Here is a 22953-nt window from a genome sequence, read left to right as displayed (position 1 = left end):
TAAATATGAATTCATAGGCAATTGTAAGAACAAATGAAGAGACATCTTGTTTATTCTTTATGAGATCTACCTAAATGGTAAAATCTTGCAAAATCATAGTATCATAGCAGGATATTTACATTGTTACAGTTTTTGAGAAATTGATCCATTTATTTTAAGTTAATGATTTATGATGGAATTTTTTTTTTGGTACGGAGGATTGAATCCAGGAATACTTTACCACTGTGCTACATCCTCAGCTTTGAGACAGGGTCTCACAAGTTGCTGAGTCTGGCCTCAAACTTATGATCCTCCTACCTCAGCCTCCTGAATCATGGGATTGCAGACTTGTACCACAACACCTAGCAAGTGCAACTGTTTTTTTTTTGTTGTTGTTGTTGTTCGAGTATTTCTTTATATGTATTTTCTATTTTGTCAGTTTTGTTAGTTTATCAACTTTATTAATTTTTTCATAACCAGATTTTTGTTTTTTTTTCTTTTAGATATCAGTGATTTATTTATTTAATTTTTTAGAGAATTTTAATATTTATTTTTTAGTTTTTGGCGGACACAACATCTTTGTTTGTATGTGGTGCTGAGGATCTAACCCGGGCCGCACGCGTACCAGGCGAGCGCGCTACCGCTTGAGCCACATCCCCAGCCCTAGATATCAGTGATTTATTATCTTTGTTTCTTCTGTTGTGCTTGCTTTATTTTGCTCATTTTTTTCCTAAGGAAGTAAGAAACTAAGATTATTGATTTGAAACCTTTCCTTTTTCTAATATAAAGATTTCATCCAATAAAATTTCTGATAAAATTGCTATAGCTGCATTACATAGACTATGGTACTTTGGAGTTTCATTTTCATTCAGTTCTCTATAGCTTTTAACTTAATGTGTAATTTTTTTTTCTTTGTCCTAGAGATTACTTAGGTGAGTGCTATTTAATGTTTCATCTCTGGAAATTTTCCTTCTGTCTTTCTGTTGATTTCTAGTTTGATTCAATTATGGTCAGATAATGTATGCATTCAGTTAGTTTATGGTTGTTGAGATTTGCTTATGATCAAAGATACATTCTGTCTTGGTGATGTTCCATGGATGCTCGAGAAAAATGTGTATTCTACTCTTGGGTTCAAGTATTCTACATGTATTTTAGATTATGTTGTTTGTACTGTCCTTGGTGATTTTCTGCCTAGTTGTTCTATCATCTTGAAAAGAGTATTTATGACCTGAATACAGCTTTGTCTATTTCTATATTCACTATTAGTTTTGCTGCAAATATTTCAAGACCCTGTTATTTGGCGCATATACTTAAGATTTTATGTTTTTAGTGTCTTCCTAGTGGTATGATCTCTTTATTTTTATGTATTGTCTTCCTCTGGTAATATTTTTTTTGCTCTGATATTTATGTTGATATTTCTATAGTCATTCTTGATTGTGTTCTCAAATTGTTTTTATTAAAAACTCCACTGTGTATCCTTTTATGTCTTTTTACATCCAACTTACCTATGCTATTAAATTTCAAGTGAGATTCTTATAAATGGAATATATTACGGTTATTTTTTATCCACTCTGCACATTTCTTTCTGTCTTTTAATTTCGAATTAAGCTATATGTTGACATTTTAGTACTAAGTATTTTTATTTACTTATTCTTCTAGTTTCAGCTTTGGTTTCTCTGTTTCTTTGTTTTCTTCTTTTGCCTTCCTATCCATTCTTGAACATGTTTAGCACTACTTTATTTCTGTTGTTTTTGGGTATATTATTTGGTTTTTATTCTTTACTAGTTTCTTTGAATATTACAATATGTATATGTGACTTAACACTGTGTAATGGGATCGTTTTCTTTACCACTTTGAAATATGGAAACCTTGTTTCCATGTAGGGATCTTTACTGTCTTAACTTTTAAATATTTGATTGAATACACTGAATACCACTTGGTATTTTAACATATGATTTACAAAACTTATGAGGAAAACATTTTTCTTTGTCTGAATCTAAGATACTTTTCCTTTGCCTTTTGTTTTTAGAATTTAATTATGGTATGTATTGCTGAGGATTTCTTAGGGTGTATTCTATTTAGGGTTTGCTTACCTTTTTTAATCTGTTGAGATTCAGTCTTTTGCCACAGTTGGGAAGTTTCAGCCATTTTTCTTCTCTCTTCTGGTACTCTCTACAGATTTTATGTTTTCTGATACTTAATATTTCTGAGGCTCTTGTTTATTTCATTTTTTCAGTTTATTGTCTCTCTGTTGTTTGCATTAGGTAAATTCTAATGATGTGTCTGTCCTCAAGTTCATTGTTCTAGCCTCTGTCATCACTATTCTACTATTGAGCTTATCCAGTGAGTCACTTAGTTATATGTTTTCTTCATTCTACAATTCCTATTTGATTTTTTATAACCTCCATTTCTTTTCTACTACACAGGTCTTTTAGGATAAATGAAATAACAAATATACTTCATCTTTAGAAGTAATGAGAAGGTGACAAACCCTTAGAACTCATTTCAAAGACTTTCTTTTCACAAGAGAGTTCCCAAGGAAGATACTAGGATAGGTCTTCCTAGGGAATTATATTTCTAGAACTCATTTCCCTATGTTTAACCTTCAAGACAATTAGAGTCCCTGAACCCATGGTTCAAGTGGATCCCAAACCAGCTCTTGCTGTTAACGAAACTTGGCATTGTTCACATTATGCTGTTATGATGTTGCAGGTATGCAGAATGCCAGAGTTATGGGGTCATATAGGAGGATTCCAGTGAGATTTCAAAGGAATGCCTGGAAAGCCAAGCAATATGTGACAGGATTGTGGTCCCTGCAAGTAGTTCCTGAGTGGGTAATGTATGAAGCTATGAGAGTGAAGCCAAAGCTGCAGTGTAGAACTCAAGAATTTAAAGGTGCCAGAAACATGGAATGCCTGCCTAGGGAAGCTGTAGGCGGTGAGTAGAGGCAGTCCAGGAGAGTTGTCAAGTGGGCTGCCACCAATGAGGTCATACAGGTGGGACTGTCCAAGTCCTTTGTAGCTCATATTATGCCAGTGTCTGTGCCAGATGCTGTAATTGGAGATACAGGAATTAATGTTTGCTTTGCTGAGCTTCAGTTTTTGTTTCAATATCTCCTTATTATTTTCCCATTATTCAATTTTGGAATGGGGATATTTAACCTGTGCTGATTTAATGTTTGCCCTGCTGGGTTTTAGTCTTTCTTTGGTTCATTCCTCCTTATTATTTTCCTGTTATTCCATTTTGGAATGGGAATTACTCTGTGCCATTGGATTTTGTAAAAATGTAACTTGTTTTTTGGGTTTTACAGGGGCATACAGCTGAGTTTGCCTTGAGTCTCAAAGAATACTTTGTAGTTGGACTTTTCAGCAATGCTGGAACAGATAAGACTTTGGGAACTGTTGAATTGATTAAATGCATTCATATTATGAGGTGGATATTAGTTCTTGGGACTGGGGAATGGAATACTGTAGTTTAGATCTTCAGTGTCCCTGAAAGGTTCATGTATTAAAAGTTGGTCTTCAACCCATGGTGCTTTGGGGAGGTGGTGGACCCTTTAGCATGTGGAATCTAGTGGAAATAAGTTATATCATTGGAGGTGTGTCCTTGAAGGGATATTGGAATCTTTATTCCCGCCTCTCTTTACTTCCTGGTGCATAGACCTCCTTTGCCAAATGCGCTCACCGTGATGAACTATGCTGCCACAGGTCCAAAACAACAGGGCCAAACAGCCATGGACTGAAACCTCTGAAACCTTCAGTTAAAGAAAACATTTCCCTCAAGTTGATTATCTCAGGTATTTAATCACAGTAATGGGAAGCTAGAGTAGGAACTATCAACAGAAGATCAGAAGGCATGAGGAAATTAAAAAGTCAAGACATAAATATTTCTCCAGTCTCACACTTTCAATCTTTAGATTGATGATGGCTGATTTGTTTATCTAAAGGCATCTATCTAAGCTCTTGTTGGGTGACTCTCTACTACATATACTAGACATTGAGTTAGGAGAAAACTGCCTCTCTCTGTCCCTTTAAGTCTGGTGAATAACACTGGTTTCTTACATTTGCTACCCTCAGGGTACCTCATCATGTCTTCATTCTTTATACGTTTTACTAAGTATTCCCTTGATTAAATGCCATTCTATCACTGTTTTCAAGTGTGATGTCTATTTCTGGCTAGGGCCCTAACTGAAACAGAGGTAGCAGGGAGTAGGAAAAACTTTAAGGTTGTGAGAGGGAGTGGGATTAACTGCTGAGTATAAAGGAAGTGAAGGGTTTTGAGGCTTTTTAAATCATGCTATTAATGCACTTTCACTTCTTTATGTCAGTATGCCAGTGACTACAACAGATGCTTACATTGCTTCTTAATTATTTTGGTTTAGTTGTTATTTGTTTGCATGCAGAAGGATAGGGCCATGAGGTGTTTGGGATTCATATGATTAGATAAGACTGTTGGGATTTGTTTGGAACTTATCATGGTAAGACACTTCTCTCTTGAAATCAGAAATAGCCCAACTCACTGAACTTGCTAAGATTCTATTGAAATTGAATGATTTACCATGTTGTGGAATTGTTCTTTATTGTCGGGTAAGACACCTGTGTTAGTGATATTTTCCTAACAGTGATCTTTTAAGATATCTGGCCTGAACAACTTTAAAGAGGAAAGATTTATCTTGGCTCACAGTTTCAGAGGTTTCAATTCATGGTGAGATGGCTCCAGTGCTTTCGGCCTGAGGTGAGGCAGAATATCATGGCAGAAGGGCATGGTGGAGGGAAACTACTCAGCTCATGGCAGCTAGAAAGCAGGAAGGGTGGGAAACAACGAGTTTGGGACAAGATATATCTCTAAAGGCATACTCCCATTCACCTGCTTCCTCCAACCATGTTCCACCTGCCTACAGTTGCCACCACCTTACTGTAGTCCAGCTATCAATGGATTATTCCACCAAATAGGTCAGAAAACTCAGTACCCAATTACTTCCCCAAAGCTCCACCTCTGAGAATTGCTGTATCAGTGACTAAACTTTCAATACATGAGTTTTGGGGACATATTCTGTCCCTGGCACATCAAAACTCATGCCCATCTCACAGTGCAAAATTCAGTCTACCTCTTAAAGAGTCCTCATAGTCTTAACAGTTCCTGCATTGCTCAAAAGTCCAAATCCAAAGTCTATCCTGAGACTCAAGGCAACTATTAGCTGTGAGCCCTCGTCAAAATTGAAAAAATAATTTATATGCTTCCAAAGTACAATGGTACATAGCAAACATTCCCATAACTTACTCCTTCCAACCATATCCTGCCTGCCTATAGTTTCCACTACTTCCTAGTAGTACATTGTTATCAGTGGATTAATCCATTGAACAGAACATTCAGTTATCAATAGATTAATCCATTGAAGAGGTCAGAGCCTTCAGGATCTGATTACTTCATAAAAGCACCACCTCTGGACATTGCTGCATTCGGCACCAGGCTTTCAACATATGCACTTCTGGGAGACAGGTACAAATCATAGTACTGCCTGCTTCAAGTTGTTAATGTTTTCTTTTATTCTCAAACAGAGAGAGTGGAAAGCAAATTGTTCCTTACAGAACCAAAGATTCAATTTAGGTGGTTATTTTAAACATTGCTCCAAAAGTGAAAATGAAACTAGTGACTGTCCATCACTTTAACAGTTTATATAGCTGAATATTCAGATCTCAACTAGAATTTTTTCTGCCATCAGAATCTGTTAGTTCTCTGCGACAAACAGGACAAGTAGAGTACTCAGACAGCCAGCGATCGATGCAGAGGATATGATATTCGTGGGAGCAAGGTAGTATGCGGATCTTGTTGTTTTCTCTAAATTCTGTAAGGCAAATACTACAGGCTTTTAATGTATCATCCTTTTCAATGTTTCTTACTGCCAAGTCGTCAATCTGTTGTTTGGTAAGTCCTGTAGGCTGGTTATGATCTTCATTTAAGATGAAAAACTGAGCTAGGAAGGGCCAAGAGTCACTTTTATCAGATGTTGCTGGTGTTGTCCGTTGACTTTCTTGCCTGGGTTGTGATGGTGAACTTGATGATACATTTATCTCATTATTGCCTTCAAATATCACTGAGATAATTTCTGAATCATCATTACTGGAGCTGGAACTGGATGTAAGAAAGGGACTAGAACTAGACAAGTAGCTGCTGCTTGAACTGGAAATTGCTGGGGAACTTGAACGAGAATCCCAGCTAGGATCTGAGTTAGAACTAGAAATAATACTGTCACAAGAATCATCTCTTTCATTCTGTGACTCTTCCTTTTCCATGTGTTGACTTAGGAGTAAGCTGCTAGGCTCTAATTGATTGTCACTGTCCAAGAGGTCACTTGATTCATCAAATTCTGTCATATGCCATAATGTTGTCTCATTTGCAATAGGTGCAGGTATTCTAATGGTATTAACAGAAGATCTCATACTTTCCTGCTCAGAATGTGAAAACCTACTTCTGAATTCTTCCTGATAATTTTCTAAAGTGACAGTGTTGTTTGGTGTCTCAGGTATTAACTGAATTCTACTAGCTATGCTATCTCTCAGCAAAAATTCTCTAGGATGATCATCAAAAAGTGTGGATGGATTTCTTGGTCTGAATCCTTCAGATTAATTGTCACTGGATGTGTCTGAAGAATTTTCTTCTAGAAAGGCATTCCTTATTGCAGAAGCAGAAAAAAGATCCTGACTTTGCAATTCAGGTCTGGTTATTTGCCCTCTCAATGCCCCATTCTGCTGAATTCTAGCATATATCTCTCGCTCATTTATCTGAATACACTCATTAATCTCAGTTGATGTACAATAATGAAATCTCATCAACATTTCATGCTGTCTATTTGGGGGTGAACTACTTTCAATTCTTGGTCTGGTTCTCCGAGTTTCTGGGTTTCTGCTTCTTGATCTTCTCTGACCTCTGGTAGATGGGATTTCCACGAATGTTTCAGTTGCACTTCCATCTGATATAGAAGCCCTTGTAACTATTGAGTCAGGTGGATTTTCCACTTCACTCTCTCTGTTTTCTAGTGTGATTGGATTTCTTGGTCTGAATCCCTCAGACTCATTGTCATTGGTTGTATTTGGAGAATAGTCTTCTGCAAAGGCATTCCCTGTTGCAGAAGTTGAAGGAAGATCCTGACTTTGCAATTCAGGTCTGGTTATTTGCCCTCTCAATGCCCCATTCTGCTGAATTCTAGCATATATCTCTGGCTCATTTACCTGAATACACTCAAAAATCTCAAGTGATGTACAGTAATGTAATATCATTACCATTTCATGCTGTCTATTTTGGGATAAACTACTTTCAATTCTTGGTCTGGTTCTCCGAGTTTCTGGGCTTCTGCTTCTTGATCTTCTCTGACCTCTGGTAGGTGGGACCTCCATAAAGGCTTCAGTTGCATTTTCTTTGGATCCAGATGAACTTGTTTCTGTTGACTCTGATAGTGGATTTTCCCCTTGCCTCTGACTGTTTTCTGTATATTCTCTTTCAAGAAGTCGTACAAAGGTTAAATGTCCAGTCTCTTGATCTGGGCTTCTATTAAGAAGGTTAAAGTTCATTCCTCCACTACATCCAAAATCACTATTGCTTGAATTATTTGAACTTGTTGATGTCCAAGATTGATTATCTCCTTGCTCCCTTTCTGTCATATTTTCAGTTTGTCTAAAAGTGGTAATCCACCCTACTGTAGGATCATCACTAGATGCATTCTCTGAAGAGTTTCCTTCACCTGTTACCATAAAAAGGGGAGGAAGTCAGAAAGGAACTACTAAAATTGAAATCATCATAAAATAGTACCCTGAAACTTTGTTTCAGAAAAATAACAAAAAAAAATGAGAGCTTAAAGATTCAGATATTAGGGGCTGGCGATATAATTCAGTTGGTAGAGTGCTTGCCTCACATGCACAAGGCTCTGAGTTCAATCCCCAGCACCACACAAAAAAATTCATATTTAGAGAGTTAATACTTTTAAACACAATATAGTCTAGATTTATAATAAAGGCAAGTTAGTCTCAATTACATTTGAAACAACTGAGGTAATCCTAGATAAATTCAGGTATTTTTTAAAGGGATCTGAGGATATCTATTTTTGATATCATCATATACAGAGCCTCACATTGCACTGTGAAGAGTATAGAACAACACATTGTCTTCAGTCCTCTGTCAAGATAATAATACAATCAAACAAGATAAATACCAGTGAAGAAGATTCAGTGATAATATTAGATCAAATTATGTTATTGTCCAATTTTCATTAGTCTAAAACACTACTTCTTCTAGACTCTTGAAGTGCTTTTTATAACATAGATTTTTTTAAAGTGTAAGACGATGATAGGCAATGGCAAAATTAAACAAGGTTTATATGTTTAAAATAATTTCAATAATTCTTAATTTTCCTATGATATAGAATTGCCATGAAATTGAAAGCTGGGCTTGGTGGCACAAGCCTGCAATCCCAGAGGCTCAGAATGTTGACGCAGGAGGATCCCAAGTTCAAAGACAGCCTCAACAATTTAGTGAAGCTCTAAGCAACTCAGTGAGACCTGTTCTCTAAATAAAATATAAAAAAGGGTGGGGATGTGGCACAGTAGTTAAGCACCCCTGGGTTCAATCTCTGTTTTTTTTTTTTTTTTTTTTTAATAGATGGAACCTAACACAAAACATGTAAAGTCATGCTCAAGAATCAAACCATTATTGTAGACTCTTCATTGAGTACATATAAAGCTATGTTTGAGAAGTAAACTATTATAGTGTCTCTTTTTTAGATAGTAAAATTCCCTGTTTCATATTTGGGAAGAAATGAGTCCTGAGGATATAGCCAGGTTTTTCAACCTTGACATTTGGAGCTGGTTGACTGTTTCAAGGAGCTGTCCTGTGTATTTCAGAGGTTATTGGCCAGCATTCCTGGCCGCTCCCCAATTGTTGAAAGTAATGTCCCCCTTCCTATTTCCAGTTGTGACAACCAACAAATTTTCTCAGAAATTTCCAAATGTCCTCTGGAGAGGGGCAAAATTTAGAGATGTGACATTATTTTTTGCTAGTTAAGAAATCACATCTGGGAGGGAAGATGGCGGCGAGGGGAGTGCATTACCCCCGTGTGCTGCTTCACTGTGTGGGAGTATGACAAGTCAGGACGGCTAAAGGATATCTTGTTAGGAATTTCCAGCAATAGTGGGGTGCGCCGGAACCTGGAGGAAGGATTTCCATCGCATGAGGATCGGCTACGGGGACTCAAACGCGAGAGGTTTGTCGCACGGAGGGTAAAACTGCTTATTCAGCAAATCGCCCCGCGGCTAGAGTCTGCAAGGCGCGCTGGGATAGAGACGCAGGGTTACAGCGCTGCAGTTTCTGCCAGACGCGCAAGCACCGCACTCAGGGCTGAATTCTGGGTTCGAGACGGGGAAGGAAGCGGTCCATCTCGGTTCTCCACACCGGTCAGACCACAGAGGAGGCCAGCAGCCACCATGTTGGTAAACTGACGTCACCACACCTGTTTTTGACTGACCGCAGCTCATTCAGCCATAGAACAGGTAATTTCAGGCTGCAATTCGCCTGCGGCTTGCAGTCAGATTGCTAGGGTTCAGCGCCTGGGGGCTTCTTAGAACCTGATCTTATCGGAGTGAACACGGAGCGCGGGGCGGCCGAGTCCCAGCTCCCGGAACCGTCCCGGAACCGCCCTGGCTCCGGGCTGCGGAGCCTGCGGAGGCTGCTTCTTGGACCCTGCTAATATCAGAGCAAACACGAAACACCAAGAAGCCGAATTCCAGCTCCCGGAACTGAGCCCGCGGGGACTGCTTCTTGGAGCTTACACTTATAGGAGCTTACACCGAGCACAGAGCGGCCGAGTTCCGGCTCCCGGAACCGTCCCGGAACCGCCCTGGCTCAGGGCTGCGGAGCCCGCGGAGGCTGCTTCTTGGACCCTGCTACTATCAGAGCATACACCAAACACTAAGCGGCCGAATTCCGGCTCCCGGAACTGAGCCCGCGGGGGCTGCTTCTTGGAGCCTACACTTATAGGAGCTTACACCGAGCACGGAGCGGCCGAGTTCCGGCTCCCGGAACTTCCCTGGACCGGGGCTAGGAGCCCGCGGAAACTGTGTCTCGGTCCGGGTCCTGCTGAGGGCAGGTCAGGACTCACCCATTGCTTGGGTTGCCTGGCAAGGGGAACGAAATGCTGCCATTCGCATAGGATACCAACATGGCAGAGATCTGATGTCAGCAGAAAGCGGTGGAGGAGAGATCTTCATCAATACCAGCGGTGACATAAGCAGTTGGTCTCCTGGTAAGGGGGGTGAGGCTCAGTCACCCGAGTCTCCTCAATTTGTCCTCGAGCCAGAGGGAAGGAGCCGGGCCGCCGCCAGCCCCCGGAGCAGGCCCAGCGGATCGCCAGCGTGGTGACCGCGTGACCCCAATTGGAGAGGGGGCGGAGCGGAGCCGCCACCCACACCCGCCAGGTGGGCAGACCCACGACCCAGTAGTACATGGGCGTGGTAGGAGGGGCAGGGCAGAGCCGCCCTTCGCGCTTGCAAGGTAAACAGACCTGTGACAGCCTGGCGGGTCAGGCCCAGTGGCCTGCCAGTGTGGTACACACATCACCCCAACTCGAGTAGGGGCAGAGCAGATCCTTCTCCCACGCCCGGATCAGGCCCTGCCGGTGTGGTGGTCACGTGACCCCAATTGGAGTGGGGGTGGAGCGGAACCGCCACCCGTGCCCGCAGGGGGAGCAGACCAGTGATCAACCTGCAGATCAGGCCCAGGGGTCCGCAGGCATGGTAGGAGGGGCAGGGCAGATCTGCCGCCCGCGCCTTCAAGGTAGGCAGACCTACAACAGACCGGCGGATCAGGCCCAGGAGCCTGCCGGCGGGGTACAAACACCACCCTAATTGGAGTAGTGACAGAGCAGAGTCGCCTCCCTTGCCAGGAACAGACCCAGCATCCTGCAGGCGGGGTAGTCACGACACCCCAATTGGAGTAGGGGCAAAGCAGAGCCTCCACTCGTGCCCGAAAGGTGGGCAGATCTGCGACCGACCAGCAGGACAGGCCCAGTGGCCTGCTGGTACGACAGACACGTCACCCCAATTGGAGTAGGGGCAGAACAGAGCCGCCACCAGCTCCCAGAACAGGCCCAGTGACCTGCCGGCGTGGTAGCCACGACACCCCAATTGGAATAAGGAGAGAGCAGAGCCGCCGCCCGCACCTGCAGGAAAGATACGCAAGCAGTATGAAAAGACAAGGAAAGAAAGGACCACAAGCAATGCAGGTCAACGCAACTTTAGAAGAGGTAACAGCTGCAGCAGATGGAATGTCAGATAAAGAATTCAGGATATACATGCTTCAGATGATCTGGAGTATCAAGGAAGACATTAAACAGCAAAATCAGACAATGAAAGATCACTTCGACAACGAATTACGCAAACAAATCCAGGAAGCAAAGGATCAACTATACAGGGAGATAGAGGTTATAAAAAACAAGCAATCAGAAATCCTAGAAATGCAGGAAGCAATAAACCAACTTAAAAACTCAATGGAGAATACTACCAACAGAGTAGAACACTTAGAAGATAGAACATCAGACAATGAAGACAAAGTATTTCAACTGGAAAAGAACATAGACAGCTCAGCAAGACTGTTAAGAAACCATGAGCAGAACATCCAAGAAATATGGGATAACATTAAGAGACCAAACTTAAGAGTCATTGGGATACAGGAAGGTACAGAGCTCCAAACCAAAGGAATGAGCTGTCTATTCAATGAAATAATACAAGAAAACTTCCCAGACTTGAAGAATGAGACAGAATCCCAAATCCTAGAAGCCTACAGGACGCCGAATGTGCAAAATCATAAGAGATCCACACCTAGACACATTATAATGAAGATGCCCAACATACAGAATAAGGAGAGAATTTTAAAAGCTACAAGAGAAAGGAAGCAGATTACATTTAGGGGCAAGCCAATCAGGATAACAGCTGATCTTTCAACACAGACTCTGAAAGCTAGAAGATCCTGGAATAACATATTTCAAACACTGAAAGATAATGGGTTCCAACCAAGAATTGTGTATCCAGCGAAATTAAGCTTCAGGATGGAGAATGAAATTAAAACCTTCCACGATAAACAAAAGTTTAAAGAATTCGCAGCTAGAAAACCATCTCTTCAAAACATCCTAGCCAAAGTATTACAGGAAGAGGAAATGGAAAATAACAATGAAAACCAACAGTGGGAGGTAGGACAGTAAAGGGGGGGGGGAAACAATCAAAGAGGAAAACAAACAATGTTTAGTAACAGAAATAAACAAATATGGCTGGAAGAACAACCCATATCTCAATAATAACCCTAAATGTTAATGGCGTAAACTCACCAATTAAGAGACACAGGCTAGTAGAATGGATCACAAAACAAGACCCAACAATATGCTGCCTACAGGAGACGCATTTGATAGGAAAAGACATACATAGGCTGAAGGTGAAAGGTTGGGAAAAATCATATCACTCATATGGACTTCGGAAACAAGCAGGCGTGTCCATACTCATATCAAATAAAATAGATTTCAAGCCAAAGTTAATCAAAAGAGATAAAGAGGGACACTACATACTGCTTAAGGGAACCATACACCAACAAGACATAACAATCATAAATATTTATGCCCCAAACAATGGTGCAGCTATGTTCGTCAAACAAACTCTTCTCAAGTTCAAGAGTCTAATAGACCACCACACCATAATCATGGGAGACTTCAACACACCTCTCTCGCCACTGGACAGATCTTCCAAACAAAAGTTGAATAAGGAAACTATAGAACTCAATAACACTATTAATAACCTAGACCTAATTGACATATATAGAGTATACCACCCAACATCAAGCAGTTACACTTTTTTCTCAGCAGCACATGGATCCTTCTCAAAAATAGATCATATATTATGTCACAGGGCAACTCTTAGACAATATAAAGAAGTAGAGATAATACCATGCATCTTATCTGATCATAATGGAATGAAACTGAAAATCAACGATAAAAGAAGGAAGGAAAAAGCATACATCAATTGGAGAATGAACAATAGGTTACTGAATGATCAATGGGTTATAGAAGACATCAAGGAGGAAATTAAAAAATTCTTAGAGATAAATGAAAACACAGACACAACATATCGGAATCTATGGGACACATTGAAAGCAGTTCTAAGAGGAAAATTCATTGCTTGGAGTTCATTCCTTAAAAAAAGAAAAAACCAACAAATAAATGATCTCATACTTCATCTCAAAATCCTTGAAAAAGAAGAGCAAAACAACAGCAAAAGAAGTAGAAGGCAAGAAATAATTAAAATCAGAGCTGAAATTAATGAAATCGAAACAAAAGAAACAATTGAAAAAATTGACAAAACTAAAAGTTGGTTCTTTGAAAAAATAAACAAAATCGACAGACCCTTAGCGATGCTAGTGAAGAGAAGAAGAGAGAGAACTCAAATTACTAGCATACGGGATGAAAAAGGCAATATCACAACAGACACTTCAGAAATACAGAAGATAATCAAAAACTATTTTGAATCCTTATACTCCAATAAATTAGAAGATAGTGAAGGCATAGATAAATTTCTTAAGTCATATGATCTGCCCAGATTGAGTCAGGAGGATATAGAAAACCTAAACAGACCAATATCAATTGAGGAGATAGAAGAAACCATCAAAAGACTACCAACTAAGAGAAGCCCAGGTCCCGATGGGTATACAGCAGAATTTTACAAAACCTTTAAAGAAGAACTAATACCAATACTTTTCAAGCTACTTCAGGAAATAGAAAAGGAGGGAGAACTTCCAAATTCATTCTATGAGGCCAACATCACCCTGATACCTAAACCAGACAAAGACACTTCAAAGAAAGAAAACTACAGACCAATATCTCTAATGAACCTAGATGCAAAAATCCTCAATAAAATTCTGGCGAATCGGATACAAAAACATATCAAAAAAATTGTACACCATGATCAAGTAGGATTCATCCCTGGGATGCAAGGCTGGTTCAATATACGGAAATCAATAAATGTTATTCACCACATCAATAGACTTAAAAATAAGAACCATATGATCATCTCGATAGATGCGGAAAAAGCATTTGACAAAGTACAGCATCCCTTTATGTTCAAAACTCTAGAAAAACTAGGGATAACAGGAACATACCTCAATATTGTAAAAGCAATCTATGCTAAGCCTCAGGCTAGCATTATTCTGAATGGAGAAAAACTGAAGGCATTCCCTCTAAAATCTGGAACAAGACAGGGATGCCCTCTCTCTCCACTTCTCTTCAACATAGTTCTCGAAACACTGGCCAGAGCAATTAGACAGACGAAAGAAATTAAAGGCATAAAAATAGGAAAAGAAGAAATTAAATTATCACTATTTGCAGATGATATGATTCTATATCTAGCAGACCCAAAAGGCTCTACAAAGAAACTATTAGAGCTAATAAATGAATTCAGCAAAGTGGCAGGATTTAAAATCAACACGCATAAATCAAAGGCATTCCTGTATATCAGCGACAAATCCTCTGAAATGGAAATGAGGACAACCACTCCATTCAAAATATCTTCAAAAAAAATAAAATACTTGGGAATCAACCTAACAAAAGAGGTGAAAGACTTATACAATGAAAACTACAGAACCCTAAAGAGAGAAATAGAAGAAGATCTTAGAAGATGGAAAAATATACCCTGTTCATGGATAGGCAGAACTAACATCATCAAAATGGCGATATTACCAAAAGTTCTCTATAGGTTTAATGCAATGCCAATCAAAATCCCAATGGCATTTCTTGTAGAAATAGAGAAAGCAATCATGAAATTCATATGGAAAAATAAAAGACCCAGAATAGCAAAAACAATGCTAAGCAAGAAGTGTGAATCAGGCGGTATAGCGATACCAGACTTCAAACTATACTACAGAGCAATAGTAACAAAAACAGCATGGTACTGGTACCAAAACAGGCGTGTGGACCAATGGTACAGAATAGAGGACACAGAAACCAATCCACAAAACTACAACTATCTTATATTTGATAAAGGGGCTAAAAGCATGCAATGGAGGAAGGATAGCATCTTCAACAAATGGTGCTGGGAAAACTGGAAATCCATATGCAACAAAATGAAACTGAATCCCTTTCTCTCGCCATGCACAAAAGTGAATTCAAAATGGATCAAGGAACTTGATATCAAATCAGAGACGCGCCGTCTGATAGAAGAAAAAGTTGGCTACGATCTACAGTCGTTGGGGTCGGGCTTCAAATTCCTCAATAGGACACCCATAGCACAAAAGTTAATAACTAGAATCAACAAATGGGACTTACTCAAACTAAGAAGTTTTTTCTCAGCAAAAGAAACAATAAGAGAGGTAAATAGGGAGCCTACATCCTGGGAACAAATCTTTACTCCTCACACTTCAGATAGAGCCCTAATATCCAGAGTATACAAAGAACTTAAAAAATTAGACAATAAGAGAACAAACAACCCAATCAACAAATGGGCCAAGGACCTGAACAGACACTTCACAGAGGAGGACATACAGTCAATCAACAAGTACATGAAAAAATGCTCAACATCTCTAGCTGTCAGAGAAATGCAAATCAAAACCACCCTAAGATACCATCTCACTCCAGTAAGATTGGCAGCCATTAGGAAGTCAAACAACAACAAGTGCTGGCGAGGATGTGGGGAAAAGGGTACACTTGTACATTGCTGGTGGGACTGCAGATTGGTGCAGCCAATTTGGAAAGCAGTATGGAGATTTCTTGGAAAGCTGGGAATGGAGCCACCATTTGACCCAGCTATTCCCCTTCTTGGTCTATTCCCTAAAGACCTAAAAAGAGCATGCTACAGGGACACTGCTACATCGATGTTCATAGCAGCACAGTTCACAATAGCAAGACTGTGGAACCAACCTAGATGCCCTTCAATAGACGAATGGATAAAAAAAATGTGGCATTTATACACAATGGAGTATTACTCTGCATTAAAAAATGACAAAATCATAGAATTTACAGGGAAATGGATGGCATTAGAGCAGATTATGCTAAGTGAAGCTAGCCAATCCCTAAAAAACAAATGCCAAATGTCTTCTTTGATATAAGGAAAGTAACTAAGAACAGAGTAGGGACGAAGAACAGGAGAAGAAGATTAACATTTAACAGGGATGAGAGGTGGGAGGGAAAGGGAGAGAGAAGGGAAATTGCACGGTAATGGAAGGAGACCCTCAGGGTTATACAGTGGAGGGGGTAGAGAGAGAGGAGGGGAGGGGAGGGGAGAGGTGGGGAGGGGGGAGGGTGGATGAGGGGAAAGGCAGCGGAGCACAACAGACACTAGTATGGCAATTTGTAAATCAATGGATGTGTAACTGATGTGAATCTGCAATCTGTGTATGGGGTGAAGGTGGGAGTTCATAACCCACTAGAATCAAAGTGTGGAAGATGATATGTCAAGAAATTTGTAATGTTTTGAACAACCCACAATAAAAAATTAAAAAAAAAAAAAAAAAAAAAAAAGAAATCACATCTGGGGCTGGGGTTGTGGCTCAATGATGGAGCACTCGCCTAGCACACGCGAGGCCCTGGGTTGGATTCTCAGCACCACATACAAATAAATAAAATAAAGGAATTGTGTCCAACTAGACTAAGAAATAAATATTAAAAAAAAGAAATCACATCTGACTTCTCAAAATGAGAAATACAAATGGCCAATATATGAAAAAGATACAATAGCATTAGTCATCAGGGAAATGCAAATCAAAACTACAATGAGATATCTCACCCCAATTAGAATGGCTATTATCAAAATATAAATGCTGGTGAGTATGTAGAGACAGAGGAACTCCTATACAGTGTTGGTGGGAATGTGAATTAAGGATAGTCATTATGAAGGAGAGTATGAAGATTCCTTAAAAATATGAAAATACTTTGACCATAAGAGCCAGCTATCTCATTTCTAAGTATATATCTAAAAGAAATAAAATGAGCATGCCAAAGAGATAGTTGCATTCCCATATTAACTGTAGCACTATTAACAATAGCTAAGATATAGAATCATCCTATTTTCACATCAACAATTGGGTATAAAAGAATGTGGTGTATAACCCAATGGAGTCTTTTCACCCATAAAGAAGAATGGAATCCTTCATTCATACTAGAATGGATGGAACTGGAGGACATTATGTTAAGAGAAATAAGCCAGATACAGAACAAGTACCACAAGTACCATATGTAGAAGCTATAAAAGGTTGACCTGAATGTAGACAGTGATTAATAGAGTTTTGCAAGATGTATGTGCAAGAGGGTGGCCAATGGTTGTTGGATCTGATCAGTGTACTTACTATGTATGCATGTGTGAAACTATCACACTGAACACAATTAGTAAAATTAATACAGTTAAGCAAAAGAAAAAAACATACGTCTCTATAGAATAATTAAGAAGAATAAAGCATTTTACACGGAGGGAGAGTGAAAACCAAGAAAAAATTCATAGGGTATTTCTCACATTGTCTAATTAAAAACTTCCCCAAAGTGAATTGGAATATATTATATTCTATCAGCGAGTTGCATGCCCAGCTCCTTTTATTTTTACCTTGAGGCAGGGTCTCGAAAAATTGCAGAGGCTGGCTCCGAGCTTGAGATTCTCCTGCCTCAGTCTCATGAGAGACGCTGGGATTTGCCACTGCACCTTTTTATGTGTAGTCACTTAGCACCACATTAATCTGACAAGGACATCTGACCGAATTTACTGTTATGAAGTTCCTTATCAGGATGGGGATGAAGCTCAGTGGCGGAGGACTTGCCTAGCACGTGCTAGGTAGGTCCTGGTTGGATTCCTAACCGCACAACCAGTTTCATATCCATCCCATCCTATTATCCCCGAAGCAAAATCTGCCCCTATTTACCCAATTCCTGTGGTGGAGCCTCTTTAATTTGTTGTAGTCTTCTCATCAGTTCTTCTTCTGTACTTTCACCTATGGTGGCTAGCAAATTGTTATCCCTCATAAGATTGTAATCTTCTTCACTCAGGTTATTCACAAATCGATAGAATGCTTCTTCTCGAGCCAATTGATCTATCTGACTTCTGCGTTGGGCCGAAGACCTATCTTCTTCTTCCTGTGAATTCGAGTTTCCCATCTTGATCTCACTAATTAAGAATTTTCTATTAAGTCACAGTTAAATTTCAAGGACCAGAATTCTGCTTCCTTTATTTCATGGTTCAGTTGCAAACCCCAGGATCCCACGCTTCAGTTCTATCCAGCATAAGCTTCTTCCCCAGGCATCTCTCTCTGTCCTTCTCAGCCTCTGTAGAGATTGTGCTTTAGACCTGCCCCCAGCCTAGCTACTAAGGTTGGTTGCCTAGGCGTCCATTATCTTTCCCATTATTACATAGCGGGGACTCTATACATGTTAGGTTTCATTTCATTGTAAACTCGCCCATGTTGCCAAGTGTTCCTGATACACCAAGCGCTTGAGCCTTGTCTCAGATGTTCCAGAGGCTTTTTCCAGTTCTGATAGGTCCCACTATTTTGAGAGTTAAATGACAGAGCCTGAATGAGACCAAGTTCATTACACAGTTGGCCCTTTTCCAAATGTCATGCCAAAGTTGTCTTAGTTAAATACAGTACAGTGATTCTCATTTTCAGATGCCCAAGAACTTCTCTGTTTTCTAATTGTGAATTCTTAATGTCATAGATGCTGATTAAAGCATCACAATATTTGGCAAATATTCAGCAAATCACCAGGGCCACAGCTCAATCTCTTCAATTGGGGCCTCTTGCTTTTCACTCTTAATAGCTTCAATTTTTGTTTAAAATACTCTGGCAGCATGTTAGGGAGTGTATCTCAGTTGTAGAGTGCATGTCCATGGCAAGGCGATGGGTGATGGGTTTGATCTCCAACCTGGGGATATGGGGAAGATTCTGGCAGGGTTGCTGCTAACCCAGACCGGTGACGAGTTCTTGCTTCCCCAATGTTGAAGAATAACACCAAAGAAGCACGCCGAGGCAAGGTCAGAGTAGAAATTAGAAGTTTATTAAAGGACAGCAGAAAAGACTTCTCCCGGAGGAAGAAGGGGACCCAAGAGGTGGAATCCGTGGAAGTGCGGTTGTTTCCCCTTTTTATAGTTTTGGTGGTGGAATGTAGGTTGGAAGGCCTGAGGGGTGGGACACAGGTGGGCCAAAGAAGTAATCTGGTCTGGAAGGACTTCTGAGTCAGCACCTTTTTGCTGGGGGCTGTTCATTAACATTTCTTTGAGGTGGACTTTGGCCTAGGGCCTTTTAGGGACTTCATTAACATTCCATGAGTTGTCCTGTGTTTTCCCTGAGTCATTCTCCGCATGGTCTCCATTTTAGATTTCACTGGATATTAGACCCGATTTACCTAACTACACTGACTACCTAACTTTAAATCTGGCTTCACATCTACAATATATATATATATATATATATATATATATATATATATATATATATATATATATATAAGACATTAGGAAAAATTCAAAACTTGTCCAGGAAACATGGATTTCAGGAACGTGTTTAGTACAACACGCACAAAAGCTATTGGCTTTTCCCCTCTGGAATGCTCAATGCAGTCAAATATACTTCCATAAATGGGGATAAACATAGTACAAAAATTAAGTTTTCTCCATTTAAGAGGGAAAGCAGGGATTTGGGGCCTGGGGCAGCAGATCTCTCCTGTTATTTGTAGATAAACAACTCAGCAGTGTGGGTATGTGCCTAGGAGTGCTCTGTGGGTCTTCCCAAGGACAAAGATCACGCCCCCTTCCTTGGATGGCTTTGCTCTGAGGTAGAGGCTGGTTTTTCATCTACACCATAGGATACTAGTAAGTAACAAAAAGAAATTAAATATTTACATACACACTTGGTTGGATTTCAAGGGAGTTATACTGAGTAGGAAAAAACAATCTTTAAAGGTCATATACTATATGTACTGTTTACATAACAATTTAGAAGTGGCATAATTATGGAGATGGAAAATAGATTAGAGGTTTACAATCTGTTGATAGATTAGAGTTTGTTGTAGGGTCTTCCTTAAACAAAAGTGGTAATGACAGGAGAGAGAAACATAATTGTTTTTTCTTCCCTGAAATCAGTAATTATGGATGATGGAGTGGAGGGTGAAAGAGGTGATTATAAAGGGCTAGCATGATGGTGTTGCTTGGTGTAATGGAATCGTTCTGTATCTTGATCATGGTGGTATTTACAAATTTTACCCATAACAGAACAGTGAAGAACTATACACACACATTGTACCAAGTTGACTTCCTGACTTTCATTTTGTTCTATAGTTAAGAAAGATGAAACCATTAGAGGCAACTAGGTGGATGGTATATAAGAATTTCTCTGCATTTGCAACTTCCTGTGACTATAATTATTTCAAATAAAATGTTTAGAAGCACTTGTGACAAATACAACATGGATTATGTAAGAGTGCAGAGTTGCTAATGTAAAGTTAATTCTTTAGAGGACTAAAGGCAGATGACTATAAGGCAGTGTGATTGTGTATGTTTATAGCTATTTCTTAATATACTGAGTTTCAGAAGAATAATACCAAGTGATAATAAATAGCTGGATAGAAAAGTAATAGATATATAAGAAATAAGGGACTAGAATACCATTTTCATCTTTCATAAGTAGTAATATCAACTTTGCAAGTATGACTAACACATTAGTGTGTTTAAAACCTGGAATTAGACAAAGGGATTTTGGGCCTGTGATGGTAAGAAATGACTAAATCCATCCTTCCCAAATCCCAGTCATGCTCAATACATGGTCACTAGGTTTTTGAGGATCTTAGGAGATAATGGAAACTTTAAGTGAGGGAATTTTTGAGGAATGTGCCAGTAAGGTGAACCTAATCTGACCCACTCTAGAGTCTTAGTCAGGCCTCAAGAAGTAGTTGCCAATGACTTTGAGGTCAAGGGTCACCTTCTTTCTCCTGTCCTTCAGATGGCTAACACTCCATATGACACAAGCATTCATACACTGTGTTGAGAGGGAGCAAAATTGCGACTTATGCAGTCGAGGGGGAGAAATAAGGAATGTCCACGCGCTCCAATGCCAAAATAATTCTTATTTTCATTAGATACACATAATGCCCACAAGGAATCTCAATAGCTTGTAACTTTTGTGGATACAGTTTTAAATTATTTTTTAAAAATTAGTCTTTCATAAGCATTGATTTAAACTTTCATTCTCCTCTAAGTTTACCATCCAAAGCATCAATTTGTAAAAACTTATTCACTTATTATTTTTACTGATGATAGAAGATCAAAAAATCTCAACGAATCAAAACATTTTATGCTTTTAGGATTACTTTTTACCTTTGGGATTTTTGTTTGTTTGTTTGTTTTTCTTTTGTCTGAAGCAGCTTAGAAATAAAAGTGCTCTTCAATCAATTTACCAATAAATACAAAGAGGTGACTTTGAAGCAAAAAGATTTCCACACTAACATTGCAACTAGGATTCCTCAAACATCCAGACACCTGTTATGATTCTTAACAGAGTGCTGTAAAGATAATCAATTTTGATGTTACACATGGTTAGACACAGATTGGCAAAGTTATATAGACAGAGTACATGGCTTAGTTATATTTATATTATAATTCTAAGAATTATTTATGTTGAATTGGATTAATTATATTTATTAGTTCTACTCCAGTCTTTTCTGTAATTTTTATTCACATTTTTCTTCTACTTAAATTTATACTACCATTTTGTCTTTCTAGTCTACACCCAACCCATAGATAGCATATGTTTGAATAGTCATGTATCACAGAAGAATATATAAGGTTTATTGCTTCATTTAACAATAATGTTTAATGTGACCTAATGTAATTTTTTTCACTATATCTAACTTCAATTAATTTTTTTGTCCTTCCCTAAAGGGAACATTTAACTTTCATATTATACCTTCAATGTAGTGCTGGGAGCCATTAGCCAAGTAGGTATGACAATTTCCTTGCCAGCGTACCCCATGTTGCTGACATTTTGCAGTGACATTGAATGTAGGTGACCTTGCTCAAGGACCAGGGCGGATTAGGGTGTTCCGGGTTTAAGATAATCGGGTTTAGGCATTCCCAGTTTAGGTTCCAGGTTTAAGGTTTAAGATTATTCCTGCTGGGAATAGGGCATATCCTGCTGCCTGAGTTCCCCTTGAGTTCTCACGGGATTCAGACAGTATTTTTTGGAGACAGAAGCCCAGTGGATGTGGATTTGGGCAGAGAGGTGGATTTGGGCAGAGAACGTGGATTTCCCCAGAACGTGATTGTAGACGGCTGGTGTGAGTTCGGGAATAAAGAGTGGCTGTTTGAATCTACAAGCTGTGTGGTGGCTCCTGATTGTGTGCCCAGCCAGACTGCGGCAATGTAGTATAATGAACATAGCACATGTCTCTATATTGACACTTGCTCTAATTTTTGATACATTTAGGATGCGATTGATGTGATGTATTTGGTGACAATGTCTCCTGGTTTATCCAGAACAGTCCCAATTTATCCCAATTATCATAGGATATTTATGAAGTATCAGATTGTATGACAAATTTTAACATCATTCTAGATAGGGGGTGAGTGTATGTTTAATTTAACTAAGTACTTCCAAAATGTTCTACATATTATATCTAACACTGCATACATCTTGCAGAACATGAGGATTTCTATTTCAACACATTCTATCAAGATTTAGCATTAGCTGACTTTCAGATTTTTCCAACTCTGATGGCTATAAGTGGTCCCTCTGCTATTTTAATTTGCATTTTTCTAATTGCTACTGAGATTTGATTGCACTTTTATTTATTTAGTTTAAGCATTTTAGGATTCTCTAGGTTGAATTAACTGTTTATTGCCTATGCCCTTTTAATATTGGTGTTTTTTTAAATACCCAAATAATTAATTAACCATCTGTCTACCATGGATAGTATAAATATAA

At 39.3% G+C, this 22953-nt stretch overlaps 1 protein-coding gene across 1 annotated transcript; it reads right to left on the bottom strand.

Annotated features, from left to right (window-relative positions):
* Window positions 1-5675: 5675 nt before the first annotated feature.
* Window positions 5676-18136, bottom strand: LOC124107396 (E3 ubiquitin-protein ligase RLIM-like). The gene is made up of 4 exons (XM_046465339.1): window positions 17905-18136; window positions 6683-7717; window positions 6131-6595; window positions 5676-6073 (listed from the first exon to the last, which is right to left on the bottom strand). Exons 1-4 carry the CDS (start codon window positions 18134-18136, stop codon window positions 5676-5678), a joined length of 2130 nt encoding a protein of 709 aa, XP_046321295.1.
* Window positions 18137-22953: the final 4817 nt, after the last annotated feature.

This window comes from Marmota monax, unplaced genomic scaffold (genome assembly GCF_021218885.2).
Source record: "Marmota monax isolate L192 unplaced genomic scaffold, Marmota_monax_Labrador192_F-V1.1 WCK01_AAM20220418_F8-fsc01052, whole genome shotgun sequence".
Lineage (NCBI taxonomy): Eukaryota > Metazoa > Chordata > Mammalia > Rodentia > Sciuridae > Marmota > Marmota monax.
This window is presented reverse-complemented; position numbering and strand designations above follow the sequence as displayed.